The 16624-nt window shown below is 41.3% G+C and overlaps 2 protein-coding genes across 10 annotated transcripts in view; both read right to left on the bottom strand.

The window, feature by feature from the left end:
* Window positions 1-1882: 1882 nt before the first annotated feature.
* On the bottom strand, window positions 1883-9947 carry si:dkey-219e21.2 (E3 ubiquitin-protein ligase TRIM39). 3 transcript variants are annotated; one of them, XM_015946936.3, is made up of 10 exons: window positions 9840-9947; window positions 9311-9364; window positions 8945-9087; window positions 8770-8868; window positions 8249-8383; window positions 8032-8157; window positions 7797-7925; window positions 6544-6622; window positions 2941-2967; window positions 1883-2845 (listed from the first exon to the last, which is right to left on the bottom strand). In XM_015946936.3, the coding sequence occupies exons 2-10, from the start codon at window positions 9360-9362 to the stop codon at window positions 2313-2315; spliced, it is 1323 nt and encodes a 440-aa protein (XP_015802422.3). In that variant the 5' UTR covers window positions 9363-9364; window positions 9840-9947; the 3' UTR covers window positions 1883-2312. The 3 variants fall into 3 exon arrangements, with proteins under 3 accessions (XP_015802422.3, XP_015802419.3, XP_015802421.3); XM_015946933.3 differs by having other exon boundaries at window positions 8770-8865; window positions 8945-9090; XM_015946935.3 differs by having other exon boundaries at window positions 8945-9090.
* Window positions 9948-13113: 3166 nt separating this feature from the next.
* The window catches only part of capgb (capping protein (actin filament), gelsolin-like b), a 24863-nt gene continuing 21352 nt past the window's right edge, over window positions 13114-16624 (bottom strand). For all 7 annotated transcript variants that reach the window (XM_070548910.1, XM_015946939.3, XM_015946937.3 and 4 more), the window contains 3 exons: window positions 16501-16624; window positions 13596-13687; window positions 13114-13505 (listed from right to left, as the gene is read on the bottom strand). The exon at window positions 16501-16624 is cut by the window's right edge and continues 9 nt beyond it. In XM_070548910.1, coding sequence (XP_070405011.1) covers window positions 13440-13505; window positions 13596-13687; window positions 16501-16624 — 282 coding nt within the window. In that variant the 3' untranslated portion in view covers window positions 13114-13439. The remainder of the gene's footprint in view (window positions 13506-13595; window positions 13688-16500) is intronic.

The raw sequence follows: 16624 nt of genomic DNA on the forward strand, positions 1-16624 counted from the left end.
ACTTCCGTGTTTGCAGCTGAAAGCCACGCCTCTTGTTCATGAACACGCGCCTCTAGCGGGCCAACAGACCTAAAACACATGGCTTTATGATTATTATTCTAATGTACTCATTTCTATGCATTTTAAAGACCTACTTGCACATAAGAAATGTTGCAGAACCAACAATATTTCTTATGTGCGTCTGCAAACACTCATGCTTGCTCTGTGATAAACATCTATACATAAGCGTATGTCTAACGCTATTGGCCAATGCTGAGTGGTGGTCGGTTCTAAATGCATGGGGTACTACAGGATCGGGGTGGGCTTAACAAAAATGTTTTGAAGTATAGCCTACATTATATTACATTACAGGGTAAAACTATCACTTTTAAAAATATCTACAAAATCACACAGAATTCCTGAATGAAGGAAAACTTTGGATTCTTGATTTAAGTACACCTTTTCTGTATCTTCTTTACTTTAGTAATTTTATGGACGCCTATGTTTGCTCCACTATATTTTGTAGTAACCACCTGTGCTTTATACGCCACTAAAATTTCCAAAACGTTCCAAAAGTAAAAGTACTTTAATTTGCGCTATATCTTACCCCCATTCCCCCACCCTATCCATGGAGACCGGCAGTTCCTAAGGCTACAGTACTTTAGTTATTGTTTTGTCCGCTCCCCCAGTCAGTTGAGTACTTTTACTTTTTTACTTATAAGTACATTTGAAATTGCATACTTGCATACATTAAGTCTTCTTTAATGCATCTACTTTGATTTAAGTAATTATTTAACCTTTTTACCTGTACTTTTACTTAAAGAGCAAGTCACCCCCTACCAGAGTCTTACCTCACTCCTACTTCCTGTTTGAAAAATGCAACAAACGCTGTTGCCTAGCAGACCGAGAGGGCGGAGCCGCTATCAGATGCACACACACACACAGGCCGTTTCTAATAGGCATGCTTGTCCGAGCTTGTGTAGTCGTGTCCTTCTGAAACGTCAACAACGATGGCCCAAGGACTGTTCAAATCCTAAATATGCATAATGGCAAGTTCACTCAAAGTTCCCGGATGTGTTCTTGCTCTGCCCACTGTATCGAGGATGCAATGATGCATCTTTCTGCGCACTTAGGACAGCAAAGTTTCCCATAATGCATTGCGTCGCAAACTGTTACACTCCGAATGTCCGAGGAGAACGCTAATAACTAATGTTTTATATTAGAAATATAAATCAAATAATATAAAGTTGTCTGTTGTAAATAATCCTGTGTAAACTGTAAATTTTGCTCTGTGTGTTTGAGTTTTACTCTTCACAATCCTTCAAAATGCTAATTAACTGACCCACTATCAAAATAAAAGCACCGTAGCTATGTTCTGATGAAAAATAAACTTTTTTTAGTCATTGAAGAGCAGGAAATGCTTAGTATTTCAATAGTTTTGATCAAAAGTGAGCCAAACGTAATGCAAATAATTTGTTTTTGTTGTTATTTTGTTATTTAAGGAACAAACTAGACTTTTATTCTTATGTCAGGTTGTTTTTCTAACTGTAGCAAGAAGGAGCGCTTGTTGCCAGGACACAACGGAGTACGGTTCTGTTTCTAATGCCGTCCTCGTCCTCCCGTACTGGGTAGAACAGACTTTCTGGTGTCCTTGCCAAGAACATACTTGTCTAGTACACAACATACTAGCGTCCTTGATTATTGACAAACGGCCACAGGCTCACAAATACATTGTGACCTCATAATGTACCAGCTAACATTATAGTGTACCTCTTAGCCAATAGCGGTGGCTGTGCAGAGTTTTTACCTGAAGACGTCACGACACAAATGTTTTACTAAGATGCCCTAAAGTGCTAAATTATTGACTACACATGTCTACAGCACGATTAGACACTCATTTATATAGTTTACCAGCAGAGAAAGTTTATTTGGGGGCGACTTTCTCTTAAGTAAAAAAATCAAGTACTTCTTCCACCACGGCTAACGGCTAAGATTGTAGTCGATTGCTGTCGTCTGAAAACAACTGAAACATAAAAGATGTAAGCTGTTCAGGTAGACACTGTTATAAACCTGTACAACCTGTTGTGAAAGCTCCAAACTGCAACTGTGAAACCTAAATTGTTCTGCTCTAATGTTTTTTTAGATTAGAATTTTTTTTTAAGAAGACAGTAATCTGCTTCAGTCTTAGCTAACAGGTACATTTCTCCAAACATAAGGTGTCTTTAAGAGCTATCCAGAATAGAAATGTTTGTAAGGTTTCCATGGAAACTCACTGTAAAAGTTCAAAACTTTCGTTTAAAGTCTCCAGTAAGAACTTCAGGTGTCCGTCTCTGTTAGTTTGAGGTAATCTTCTTTGGCTCGATGATGGTGAGCAGAGTGCGGCCGTCCATGGGAGCAAACAGAGGGTAGAGCTTCTCTCTGAAGGTCCCGGTGAAGGTGTAGATGTGGGACTTGGTTTGTGCATTGTAGAAGGAGATCTGGCCTTCCTCATAGTCCAAGTAGACCCCCAAGCGCCGAGGGACGAGTCCGATGGGAAGCTGCGTCTCTGGCTTGGTGCAAGCGTAGAAATGGTGGTTGCTTCTCCACAGAACCCAGTAGCCTTTCTTTGGCTTCATGGCAATGTTTCCTTTCCTCTGTGCGTTAGAAGTGGTCAGCCCGATCCTCCAGTAGCCATTGTTGGCTATGTCCACCTCCCAGTAGTGGCGACCGGCGCTGTAGCCCTCCCAGCCCAGCACACAGGGCCAGTGATCGAAGCGCTGGGAGCTGTGGGGCACGTCCAACTCAGAGAGGCCTTCCTGGACCTTACGCTGGTCGTCTGAAAGCTGCAGCCACGAGTGGTGGGTCTTAGGGTCCAGAATCACATCAGCTGCCAAGACAAGGACATCATTCATAAAAACTGTAACATCAGGAGGTGTAATAAGTGATTTAACACGAAACAGAAACATGTAAGCAGATTTTTACCTGCTGCACTGCAGATCCAACTCCAAACTGGAAAGACAAGAAAAAAATTATATTAATTGGCCAAAATCCTTATTAGGCCCAAGCAGCCAAAGCGCTGCGAAGGCCTATTGTATCTGCTTTGTTTATTTTTCTTCCGCCAAGTAAATTGGCCTTTTGGAGGCCTTAACATACCCGAAAACTCAGGAATTTTTGCACACATGTCAGGCATGGTGTAAAATTTTGTATTTTAAAGGTCCCAAAAAATTTGCAATAAAACTTGCTCCACAGCCCCCCTTAGAACGTGAAAAGTACCCCTTCCATAAAGCTTAGTTTATGGTACAGTTATGACATTTTGTGCACTTGTAGTACTCAACAGTATGCACAGAAAAGCCTCTTGCAACCATGGTCAACATCAAACAGGAAGTCGGCCATTTTGGTTTGAAGTGGTGCTTTTGACACCGTTTTGGCCTTTTCTAGGGTCCGCTTCTGATTGATTTGCTCAATCATTTTTCGCACACTCGTCTCAAAAGTTGTGGGAAATTGCTCAGAAGAGATGGGCGATCAAATAGAAAAAATAAAACTGACTTTTCGTACATGCTGAAGGGGCGTGGCCAGGCCTCGAATTTCAATTACACGCCAAAAAATATAAAGTTCATACTCGAATAGAGTAGTTACAAAAATTTCTGTGGTCATTCGACATCCAGACACAAACTAAATTGAATGGTCCGATGATGACATCACACAAGCCCCACCCCCTCAGGACTAAAAGGTCAAGTTTTACTGTGATAGGTCCCAAATTGCTCTATTTCACCTAATCACCACACATTTGTAGCTGGTAACTCAAGACAAGTAGGGGTTGCTTGGCGTCACTTTATGGGAGTTTTCCAAAGAGGGCTTTGGCGGCACTGCAAAGTCAGGCGTACCACCGTGGCCATACGTTTGCCTCCCATTTTGTCATTTCTAAAGATATCGCCACAAAACTTCTGGTGAGTGATTCTAGTCTGACCCCCCAAAAAATCAGATGTGAAAATGTTTATTTATTTATGTTTATTTATTTTTCAAACGCTTTTATCCAAAGCGACTTACTTATTACCTATAGGGCATGTTGTGATCTGTGGGGGAAATCGGAGTTCCCGGAGGAAACCCACACATGCATGGGACGAACACGCAACTCCACGCAGAAAGGCCACAGCCAAGTTTCGAACCTGCAACCTTCGTGCTGTGAGGCAACAGTGCTAACAACTGCGCCACCATGAAGCCCATCTGGTGGGCGTGGCCTATTTTCTTAAATAGCGCCCCCTAGGACCATTGAAATTGTCAGCCCCAAGCCATGCTTTGACTGAGGATTACGAAATTCGGTACACTAATGTGGTGTCTCAGGACCTACAAAAAAGTCTCTTGGAGCCAAGCGCAAAGTCGCACAGGAAGTCGGCCATTTTGGTCCAAGTACTCGATTTAGTGGTTTTTGCACACGTTGTTTGGAGAATGATGCCCCGTCGCCCTTTTCACCGATCACCTTCAAACTTCTGCTATATACTCTTAAGACATAGAGGGAAAAAAATCAACCGTCGGATTTTTCAAAAGTTTAAAGGTTTGGGCGTGGCTAAGCCTCAAACTTTGACCTTTTGCCATTACATTACTGGACGTAATAACTCTCATGTGCATGATCAGATCTATATCAGACTTTGTTTGTGTGATCACTGACCACATCTCAAGACAATGACAATGTGGACAGCTGACATCACCTAAGCCCCACCCCCTGACAACAGGAAGTCGATTGTTTTATGGTGAAATGCCCATATTTGTCCCCTCTAATTTAGTCAACATGACACTAAGGTCATGCACTGTCTTCATGATGTTGTAATGACCATTCAGATCTGATAGCTTTCCAGAAAGGGAGGCTCTTTGATGCCATGGCGAATTCGGGCCCGACACGTGACCTTTTTTTGACTGTAACTTCCGCAAACAGCGTCCGATCTGCACAAGACAGAACATGGCAATCAACAATCATGCCCTTTAGCCAACGAGGCACAAACGGTTGGTGAACGTTGTATAATATCACCACAGTGCCCCCTACATACCTTTAAAACTGTAATAACTCGTACAGACGAGGTCATAACTGCACCAAACTTGCTATGTGTCATCACACAAAGGCACCCAACACAATCCTGTGGTAATTGGTTGATATTGCTTTAGCTCCTCCCCCTGACAGATATTAGGCCCTGAATAACACATGCATGATGCAATTCACACCAAACTGCACACAAATGACTTATCAACCTACAAACTTCTACATGGAATATTTCCTACATTTGGGACAGCGCCCCCTAGATACAATAAAACATTTGTAACTTCTGCAAAAAAGCTCCAAACTATATCAAACTTGGTGGGAGTCATCACACAACTGCAATCAACACATGTATGTGCTCACTTGTTCAAATCACTTTGACTCCACCCACTTACAGCCTTTTGTCTCTAGATGACCCATGCAACGTTTGATTGACGCCAAATTAACAGAAAACCATCTTTGATGGGCAAAGATGACCTCTATGGGATTTAGTTGTAAATGGTCACAGCGCCCCCTAGATGGGTTCAAACTTTATCAACTTCTAAAGACAAGGTCAGAATGGCTTTTTACTTGGCTTGTGTCATCACGTGACTGCACCAAACACATTGATGTTGTTGTTGGTTCAAATCCCTTTAGCTCCGCCCCTTTCAGCTCTTTGGCTCTAGAAAGCACGCGCAACGTCTGATTGATGCCAAACTACCACAAAACCATCTTTGACTCCCTAAGAGGACCTCAATGGGATTTTTATGTAATTGGTCACAGCGCCCCCTAGATAACTTTAACCCTTAATAACTTTAAAATACATGGTAAGAATAGTATTAAACTTGGTCTGTGTCATCACACCACCAGTGTGGTAAAGACAGAGTATTCCCTAGTGGTGAGACGTGTAATTTAATGGTGGGCTCAGAGGGGATGCTGAGCCAGGGTGAGGTGCAGACGAGACCGTTCGCGGTTTCTGGTGTCGGGGTGGTCGATGTTTATGTTCAGCAGATGTGCCCGGGTGCACCAGACTGCCGGCCAGGCCAGAGAGGCGTGGAGCTGCGAGGGGCGAACAACGCTGCTTGCATTTTTAATTTTCTTCATTTTTTCTGCTGTGATTTAAAACTCAAAGGATATAAACTCAGCTTGGAGAAACAAGCCAAATTTACAAGCTAAAGGCTAGTCAGCACAAAGCCAAGAACAAAACACAGCCAGCACTATTTTCCTAGTTTTACTGTAAATACTACTTTATAAACTAGTTTAATAATACAAATGTTACATAACACCATAATTTACAAGCAAAGTTACCAGCAGCTAGCTTTGGCATTGTGTCATTGGATATATGATTTTATAAACTTTTCTAAACTGAACTTGTTTGAAGATTGCTGATTTCCATTTGACTTTAAACTTTAGCCTAACCATTAGCCTATCACTCCGGTTTAGAATAATCTCTTTTTCTCCAAAATGATGTTATTCATTGAGCTATCTTCAGCAGGTAGGATGCTAGTCGTTCATAAGCTCTCACCAGAAACCTAACTGAGAGAAATGTTTTGCCATACCAAAACTGTTGTACACACCTGAGTTTGGGATGTATCTTGGTATTCCTGCTTTCCAGGTCCTTTGCTTTGCTAGCAGCCATAGCTGTGGCACCATCGTCTGGGTAAAAAGAAAAAGTTAAACTATTAACACATGCACAACAGCCTTTTAAGCTTCCACTCATGGTTAATAAACAAGAATAACAGCAGCGGTTAATCAGCAGAATCTTCTCTATCAGTCCAGCTGAGATAAAGGCTTATCAGTTCAGCAGCAGATCAGGGTCAACAGAACAAATCTCACATCTCACTTTATTGATGCTTCACACGCAGGCAGAGTGCAGGGTTCATTCAGCCTGCATGCATCATAAAATCTGTTTCATAACCTGATCATTTCAGACCTGCGTGGTATCAGATTAGACTTTTAGTTTCAATCTCAACCTGGAGCCACTTCTGTTTTACATTTTGTTGGTCCCTTGCTTCATATCACAGGGTTGTGTGTGTTTAAACTCATTTTTGTGTGCATATAAAACTGGGTTTTATTTAGTGAGGGTATGTGCAGAAATCACCTAAAATGTTTTGCTGCATTTGTTCTCATTTTTCCATTTGTGTGTGTTAGCGCACGTGTGTGTGTGTGTTAGCGCATGTGTGTGTGTGTGTTAGCGCATGTGTGTGTGTGTGTGTGTTAGCGCATGTGTGTGTGTGTTAGCGCATGTGTGTGTGTGTGTGTGTGTTAGCGCATGTGTGTGTGTGTGTGTTAGCGCATGTGTGTGTGTGTGTGTGTGTGTGTGTGTGTGTTAGCGCATGTGTGTGTGTGTGTGTGTGTGTTAGCGCATGTGTGTGTGTGTGTGTGTGTTAGCGCATGTGTGTGTGTGTGTTAGCGCATGTGTGTGTGTGTGTGTGTGTGTTAGCGCATGTGTGTGTGTGTGTGTGTGTGTTAGCGCGTGTGTGTGTGTGTTAGCGCATGTGTGTGTGTGTGTGTGTGTTAGCGCATGTGTGTGTGTTAGCGCATGTGTGTGTGTGTGTGTGTTAGCGCATGTGTGTGTGTGTGCGTGTGTTAGCGCGTGTGTGTGTGTGTGTGTTCGTGTTCGTGTGCGTGTGTGTGTGTTAATGTACGTGTGCGTGTGTTGGCGCATGTGTGTGTGTGTGCGTGCGTGCGTGCGTGTGCATGTGTGTGTGTGTGTGTGCGTGTGTGTGCGTGTGTGTGTGTGTGTTAGCGCATGTGTGCGTGTGCGTGTGTTAGCGCGTGTGTGTGCGCGTGTGTGTGTGCGTGTGTGTGTGTGTGTGTGCTGTTTTACCGTGCTGTCCTCCTTCAGCAGAGACCAGGTGATGAACTCCAGCAGAGGCAGCAGCCGGAACAGCCGCTTCTTCTTCAGGCCCAGCAGACGCAGGACTTTCCCGAGCTCGTCACACGGCACGCCACAGCTCTGCAGACACCAACCACAGCGCTTTAATGGTAGCTCTACCGCTTTAGTGAGATTTTGTTCGTAACAGACACTCGGATGAACTTTTTTAGTTTTGTGAGCTTCTCACCTCCGTGGCCCTCTGCAGCTCTTTAGCCCACTCCATGATCCTCTGTTGTGCCTCCTCTTTAGGATCTTTATCTTCTTCTCTTTCTGTCTTTTGACCTTCAGGTGTCCAGGGGTTCTCCTTCAGAAGCTACAGACGTCCAATCAGAAAGAAACCAAGTTAGAGGCTGACTTTCTTTTGTTATTAACTAAAAAATGATCAGACCTGGTTTAGTTCTGACCTCATCTACGTGCTGGAGCTCATCAGACCACTCCAGGATCAGTTTCCTGCTCTCCTCGAGGCTGCGTTCAGCTTTCCGGTCCGACCCGTTGGTCTGTTTCTTACTGGTTTCTCCCCCTGGGTCTCTTCCTCCCTGCTGAAATGCAGCAAACACACACACACACATTAATCAGACATGCCTTACAGCTGCAGGTGAAAGGTCAACCATTCACGAACATGTGTCATGTCAGCATCCACCCACTCAGTTACCCTAATCATCCTGCCGGGTTCAAGCATGTGTTTCCATAGCGATGATTATTAAATTACAGCAACCTGACTCATGGACTGCATGATGACAAAAGGAAGTCCACATAAACCAGTTTGAACTGGTTTTTAGAGGAATCCGTCCTCATGAATTTACTATAAAATTAGTGAAAGCTTTTCCCCAGCAGTACTTCCTTGTCTCATATTTCCTCACATTACTTTCATTCCGCTTTAACACCACGAAACCTGGAATAATAACGTTTACGATCATTTCCCTACCTTGCACAACTCATCCACCTGCTCCTTCCAGTGCTGGATGAACTCCACACACTCCTGCAGGCTGCGCAGATCCCTCAGGCTGCTCTGGCGAGACTGCTGCTGCCAAACGAGCCGAGTTTTAGAAATGAACCCAGAGGGGGAAAGCGTGGGTCTGGATCTGGCGGGTTTCACCTACCTGTGAGTGTTTGGTGAGGCTGCTGGCGTGCATGGTGGGGGCCGAGCTGTGCGCCTGGACGTTCTCGTCAGGCAGATTCCAGCGGACGGCGCAGAGGGAGCTGCTCTGGGTGGTGCTCTCTTCATCGTTCAGCAGGACGCTCGCTTCTGAAAACAAGTTTGTGCCAAAGGTCATCAATGCAGCTGGTCAGAGCAGATGAAGGAACTCAGATCATCAGAAATGATCAAAGTTGTCACACGAATGAAACTTCTGGAGCATTTCACTGGTTCTTTGCTCCGTAAAGTTCCAGATCAGGAGGTGTTACCAGGTAACGCTAAAAAATGAGAAGATGTTTTTTTTTTACAATAAAAATACAGGAAAACCCACGTTTTTTACGCTTCAGGATGGTTTTCATTTCGATGCCTTCTTTGTTACTCATGGCTGTGAGAAAAACACACAAACAATAAGATATTAGAACCATATTACCATGCCATTTTGTTTCTATAGCACCTTTCAAACACAGCATGGGAGCTGACCCCAAGCGCCGCACAGGACAACGGTCAAAACGAAAGCAGCAAAAACAGCGTTTGTGCAATGTTTTATTTTATATTTAGTTCATATGAATCATAATAAATCATATAATACAAAGTAAATATATAAAATGTATTTTTTATTCATTCGTTTATATTTTCTTTTTTTTCCAAATTCAGGTCAGAAATAAACAAATGAGTAGGAAACCAGCTGAAAACCCTGACAATGATAGAAAATATGCTTCACAATAATGATCTAACCCATGACCTTATTTATGATCATTTATATACACTTTTGCCTAACTGATAACATCATAAATTGCTAAACAATACTTATATTTACCTATAAACATAAAATGGACAAATATCAAAGAATGATGAGTCACCTGTTGTGGGATCGGAGCAGATGTTTGCAGATGTGCAGCTCTGATGTTGAAGACGAGTGGAGTGCTCACCCTGCACGTCTGATCCTTTTATCTCCTCCTGTCCGCTCCTCCCTCACGCTGACCTTTGGACCCTTTACGTCCTCGAAGGTGATGAGGAGGAACGTCGCAGGTGACTGACACGAAAGCTCGTCGGCTTCCCAGCAGCTGCTTCGGTCACACCGAGAGGCGGGATTCACTTTACAGCAGCAGTAAGGCGGCTTATCAGCATCGACGCCCATAATCAGAGCAGTTTAGTGGTGAAACTGTTGGTCCTGCAGCAGGGTCACTGGTTACATAGCTGCTCATACTGGGAGCTGAGGTGGCTCTGATGGAGTGAAAGTCCCAAAACGTCCACAAATACGGAAGCACTGGCTTTGCATAATAAACATTTGGATATAAAGCATTTATGTCAAATGTAATGAGAATATCTGAGATGCACGAGGAGGAGATTATTTTCATCTTCATATCTTATGTTTTAAGTTCATAGAGCAGATACATCCCAGCTGGGATACAGATGATTAGAGACCTCAGGGATCACCAGGAAGCAGATAAATATAAATATTTATCTTGTTTACTAACTTCATGCTAGTTTCTTTATACCTTCTTATAAGATGTTGCTGATGTTTTGTCTTGCAGGAATACCTGCAACAAATCCATAGATTTAACTGTGAAGCTAGAAAAATTAAAACGGGGTACAAAAATCAATTTATGTCATTAATCCATTTTTAGACTGAGAGACCACCTAAAGGCTCAGGAACCCTTTGCAGGTGTTTTGAATTCATTAGCTGATTCGTGTGATACTTTGAGTCAGCTGTCTGAGATTCTGAATCTGGGGTTTTAATAATCTGTAAGCCATGATCATCTAACAAATAAAGGTGCCCCAAAACATAAAATCAATCTGTTAAACATATTTCCTCTTTTAGTCCCTATAGTTCTTTTCAGAAAATGCACTGAACTTCACTTAAAATAAAAGTAGAAGTTTAAAAATTTCTGAAAGATATGATAATGTGTGGATAAAAAACTCAAATGTAATAATAACTAAATTTAACATTGTTAATATTTATATCTTCATAAATTTACATTTTATTGTAAGCCTCGTCACCTCTAGTGATTATCACATAAATTGTGCAAGCAAGCAGCATCTCTGTGTTGGAGTAAGAAGAACTTATCAACGGATGCCCATTAGGGTCAAAAAGCCTTGGGGAGTGCAAACGTCAGCAAAATGACGCACATCAGACTCCCTTTCATCAATGGCAACAGGTGAAGAGGTAAATGTGTAAAACAACAACGGAGAAAGTTTTGTAACCGTTTCTGACTAATCAGTAAATGTGTTTTGTCGTCATGGGCTCCTGTAAAAGGAAACACGGCTTCTAATATGGCGTCACCCAGAGATTAAGGCCCACTCCCATGTATTGTACACATGATTTTTATGGTTACATGCTAAGAAGCCGCCAATATTTTTTAACAACTGGACATCATTTCACTCATTTTAAACAACATTTTGATGGATGTTTCCAGAAATTAATGGTAAAACATTGTCTCTTTGAATTTTCAAACCTAATCAGTTTTTTATCTGAGCATGAAGTCCTGGAAACGCATCAGTCTGGGTTTGGGTCTGGGCACTGCTCTTTTAACCCTCCCACTGTCTTTATGGGTGACCCCGCGAGCAAGGGTGCCCCCAAGGGGTGGCCAGCTCTAGAAAATTGCTGGCCCCCAGGAAAAGCCAGTGTTAACAAATCATATTTATGTTCAGTCAAACCATATATTAATCTTGTTTGTTCAAGACATAATTGTAAAACAAAATAAAATATTACAATTGATGCATAAAGAAATAATCAGAATTTTAAGAATACACATGTTTCTGCTGCACAGAAGTTTTTATCTCCATAGTTTTTTTTAAAACCAGCAACAGGTGAAAAAACCTAAAAATAAATGTTTTTAATTAAATTTGGGATAACATTTTAAATAACTGAAATGTATTTTTCTAAAATGTTTGTGTGTGCAAAATTTAAGTTTAATGTTTTGGATACCTACTGTTATTTTATTTAAAACAAATAAAGGTGCAATGCAATACATCGCCACAGACTAAATTCAACCAGAGTTACCACAAGGACCAATTTGGTGTGCCAACCCAAAAAATTTTTGGCCCCATCTGGCCACCCCTATCAAAATTTTCTGGAGGCACCCCTGCCTGCGAGGAAAGTTGACCATTGAGCAGGATTGATGGTTCACCCCTTGAGGTTCACGTGGCAGGGGTGAGGTGGTGCTCACTCCTCACCCCTGCCACGTGAACCTAAGGGATAAACCATCAATCCTGCTCAATGGTCAACTTTCCTCGTGGGGTCACCCATAAAGACAGTGGGAGGGTTAAGCATTTTAAATGATGTGGTTTTAGTAACAGATGCCAGATATGTGGTAGAATAATCCCTTAAGATGGGGGTGCCTCAGGGGTCGGTGCTGGGCTTACTACAGTTTTAGATTTACTTGCTGCTGTTGGAATGCTCCATTGGCAACACAATATCAGATTCCATCTTTACGTTGATGACTGCCAGATATATTTGCCAACACAACAGGGGTCTGGTTCAGTTGTGGATGGCGGCTAATTTTTTGGGGTTTGGTGAGAACAAAACAGAGGTTATTGTTATACCCATAACGACCAAGTTCACTAATTTTTTCCAACACATCTGCGGTGCTGTCGTATGGCTGTCCAATCAGAGGTAAGATGTCCAAATTTCAGCAAACGAGACTCCAAATTCCCCATTTCATGTTCTTTAAACACAAACTACACAATCGTAGACCACGGCTGGTTACAAAATCAGCTAAAAACTGGAAAAATAGAAAATCAAGAAAGTCTGAAAAACTTATAGGTGTAAATTTTCTTCACAACAAACAAGATTTCTTGCACTTTGACTTCTAACAGCTACATCTGTACATCAGAGCATGGCCCTGGTGGGTTTATTGTGTGTAAAAATAGGTGGCTATCAGTAATGTAACACTCTGGTTGATGAGGGGTGAGAGTCGGACATGTTTCAGGAGACTTGTGGACCTAAACATGGAGGAGCTGAACGGTTTGTCTTAAATAAACCCACCTCTGATATCAGCAGGGCTGTTAGAGGCTGCTGATTAGGACTGAGATTACAGCAGGTAGTAATCAATCATCTGCAGGAGGGTTTAACTACGGTCATGTGTTTCATCTTCATAAATAATAACCGGCTCACAGGAAAAACTCAGGAGGTTAGAGATCAGTTTCAGGTTTATTTCCAAATTAAGACAAAATCTGTGATTCAATCCAAAAAATTATAAAAAAAAAAATCCACTCATTTACGTCAAAATTTGTATAGATTTCTCATATTTCAACACTCTCATTACATTTTTATTAGCTTCATTTATAAAAGTGGCATCACATCTCTGATCCTACCAAAGCAGGCTGCAGCCTGCTCACATATGTACACGCTTATAAAAAATATTCTAATGAAAATGTGTTTTTTGGTGCTGTCTGGTTCCAGATGTGCAGCGTCATCTGGCTGGGTGTGGGGTTCCACAAAGGTCCCTGTCAATTATTCAGATCCAGTTCTTGAAGAACTGTTTGAAGATGATGGTCTCCTTCCCCTGAGGTAGAATTTCCACCTGAAACACGCAGAAGTTAGAAGTTTTAACATCAAAACAAATGAATAATAAACAGCTAAGGTGTCATGGTGACGTTCAGCATGGAGTGACCTGTGTTTTCATCCTGGGGTAGTTCATCTGCTCAATGAACTTGTCAGCCATCTGCAGAGCAGCCCTCTTCTCCTCTTCATTCGCTCCGTTACCTGCAGGGTTATCAGAGTTTGTAGACATTGTTTAGAGCCACCGGAGGTTCACAGACTTCTCAGATTTGCACACATAATGAAGATCAAAGTTAGCAACAGTCTATTTAATACCTATTATTATTTTAAACTTTTAATTATTCGTGTTTTTATTTACTCTTTTATTAAATTTGAAGTAAAATGATGACCTCTGCAGGGGCGGTTCTACGGTGGGTCCAGGGTGGGCCAGTGCTACTCCGACAGTTAGAATGGACCCCCCTGTGCCTGCCCCCTGCTGTGGGTGGAGCCTAAATATTAATAAGCATGTAAACGTATTTATATGAAGTTGAAAATAGCTGCTGAGACAAATACTTACATGTTGTTACTGAGGTTGATAACTGAGATTTTAAAGTGTTTTGTAGTAAATTATTATTAAAACGATTGAAATGCTGTTGTATCTAAAGCAACTGTAACTGAATTGTTATTTTATTGTATTTTTTGATACACTAAAATTGGAAATACAATGCTTTTAATGTTTTCTTACAAGTGTGCCTTTAGTGATGTTAAATTGTGACGCCAATATCAGCCAAGCAGCCGGCACTAATAATCGGACAACATGAATAACTTAGCAAACTGAAGATACAGTGATCCCTCGTTTATCGCGGTAGATGCGTTCCAGACCTGGCAGCGATAGGTGAAAATCCGCGAAGTAGGGACACCATATTTATAGTATTTATTTAACAGGTACGTATTTAGTATTCAGACTTTTAAAACCCTCCCTTTACATAGAAAAATTTTTTTACTTCGTTTTTTTATAGTTTTATTACAAAAAGTGCATTTTATGATGAAATTGATGACAAAAAACAGGAATTTCTTGATATTTCGCATAGAAAAATACCGCAAACCGGTAAAAAATAACGCGAATAGGCGAATTTCCCTTGAATAAGGCTCCAAAGAAAAAATCCGCGAAGTCGTGAAACCGCTATAAACGAACCGCGAAGTAGCGAGGGATCACTGTACTCTGTCCTCTTTGAGCTTTGAAGAACAAGATTTTTACATCTTGTGTCTAAAAGCATGAAAACAATTATAAAGATCTGTTAATGGAAGAACTTTTCTTCTATTTTTCACCTTTTCTTCAGAAGTTTCTGCCGAACAACTGAAATCTGTTTTTACTTGGTTTTGTTTAGCTGGGCGAGTGCCTCTGACATAACAGGACAACGTATCAGTTGGAGGCTTTTGCGCTGCTGATTGGGAGTGAGATTACAGCAGATTGTAATCAGTCCTCTTAAGGAGGGATTAACATAGGTTACAGAAAGATTAGCTTTACGAGAAGGAGGCAAGTCTAAAACTTATCAACTACATTCAGACTGGACTCGAAACCACCTGATAAAACATGTGAAGTTGTGTTTCAGATAGGGGTGGGGGCATGATGATGCGGGTCCAGAACAATGTAGAGATCGTTTAGAATGAATCTGGTTCTGTTTTTAATGAGATAACAATGTTCAGTATCCTATAAAAATGTCAAAAATATAAAACAACTAACTAAAATACATCATCTTTATTTAGAAATCAACAAAAGATGTCCAATCAACAACTTGTAGCCCCAAAACATAAAACCAGTCTATTAACTGTTTTTCCTCTTTTAGTCCCTATGGCTCTTTTCAGAACATGCAATGAACTTAACTTAAAATAAACTAGTACATTTTAAAAACCTGAGACATATAGATAAAAAACAAAACTTTTATATCAACTAACATTATTATTATTTATGTCTTTAATCATTTACATTTTATTATAAGCGTTGTCACCCCTAATGATTATAAAATGCAAGAAAAAGAAAATTATTTTCTAGCCTTTTTCTTAAAAGAAAATAAAACTAAATGTACAGAAAAATGTAAAAGTTTTAACTAATTTTGTTAAATTTTCAAACCTAATCATTTTTTTTTTAATCTGATCATGAAGATCTGTTTTCTGAGCACAAAAATGGAAGGACTTTTCTTCTATTTTTCACTTTTCTTCAGAAGCTTCTGCCGAACAGCTTCGGAACCGCTTCAGTCTGAGTTCAGGTCTGGGCACGGCTCTTTTAAGTATTTTAAATGATGTGGTTTTAGTAACAGATGCCAGATATGTGGTAGAATAATCCCTTAAGATGGGGGTGCCTCAGGGGTCGGTGCTGGGCTCACTACAGTTTTAGATTTACTTGCTGCTGTTGGAATGCTGCTATGGAAACACAATATCAGATTCCATCTTTACGTTGATGACTGCCAGATATATTTGCCAACACAACAGGGGTCTGGTTCAGTTGTAGATAGCGGCTAATTTTTTGGGATTTGGTGAGAACAAAACAGAGGTTATTGTTATACCCATAAAGACCAAGTTCACTGATTTTTTTCCAACACATCTGCAGTGGTCTCTAGTATAAATAAACGTTGTGTGAGTTTATCTCTGTAGGGAAAAAAAGCTCCGTGCTCCTGTTTCAGAAGGTAGAAGTTAGTCAGAGGAGAGGTGAGCTGGCGGCAGGATTCTGAGTTTTATTTCCTGATATTTTAACATCTTTCCTCTATTTGGTTAAAAATAATGCGACTCTACCACTGACTCTGTTTGCTCTGCAACGTTGATGTTTTATCTCCACAAGTCTGGAGGGGTTCTGCTGTGTTGTGGAGTTGCTAATGCTAATGGTTAGCTTCTACTATCCCAGATGTGCTCTGCTCTCTCCTGGATGCTAAAGCAACAACAGCCTTCCCTGTCATGAGCCAAGATGGTTGTTATGTTTTTGTGTGTGGTGGTTGAACAGCAGCAGGCCCTGTTGTCGTTCAGGAGTACCAGTTTCTTCTCACCTTTCCAGACAAAGACTTTCCCATTTGCTCCGTTATCGAGAATGAAGCAGTCATCTCGAACCAGCAGCTCTTTGGCAAACGGGCTTTTATCAGACACTTTGGTAGTAGTCATGGCCCCTGTGGC

Source organism: Nothobranchius furzeri, chromosome 2 (genome assembly GCF_043380555.1).
Source record: "Nothobranchius furzeri strain GRZ-AD chromosome 2, NfurGRZ-RIMD1, whole genome shotgun sequence".
In the NCBI taxonomy this organism is placed as follows: Eukaryota; Metazoa; Chordata; class Actinopteri; order Cyprinodontiformes; family Nothobranchiidae; genus Nothobranchius; species Nothobranchius furzeri.

Excerpts from the sequence above, each read along its gene's own strand:
- si:dkey-219e21.2 (XM_015946935.3), bottom strand. The coding sequence starts at position 9,362 with ATGAGTAACAAAGAAGGCATCGAAATGAAAACCATCCTGAAGCGTAAA. Across the intron at positions 9,091-9,310 it reads CATCCTGAAGCGTAAAAAAC|AAGCGAGCGTCCTGCTGAAC; the intron begins GTGGGTTTTCCT and ends ACTTGTTTTCAG. Across the intron at positions 8,384-8,769 it reads AGGTGGATGAGTTGTGCAAG|CAGGGAGGAAGAGACCCAGG; the intron begins GTAGGGAAATGA and ends GCTGCATTTCAG.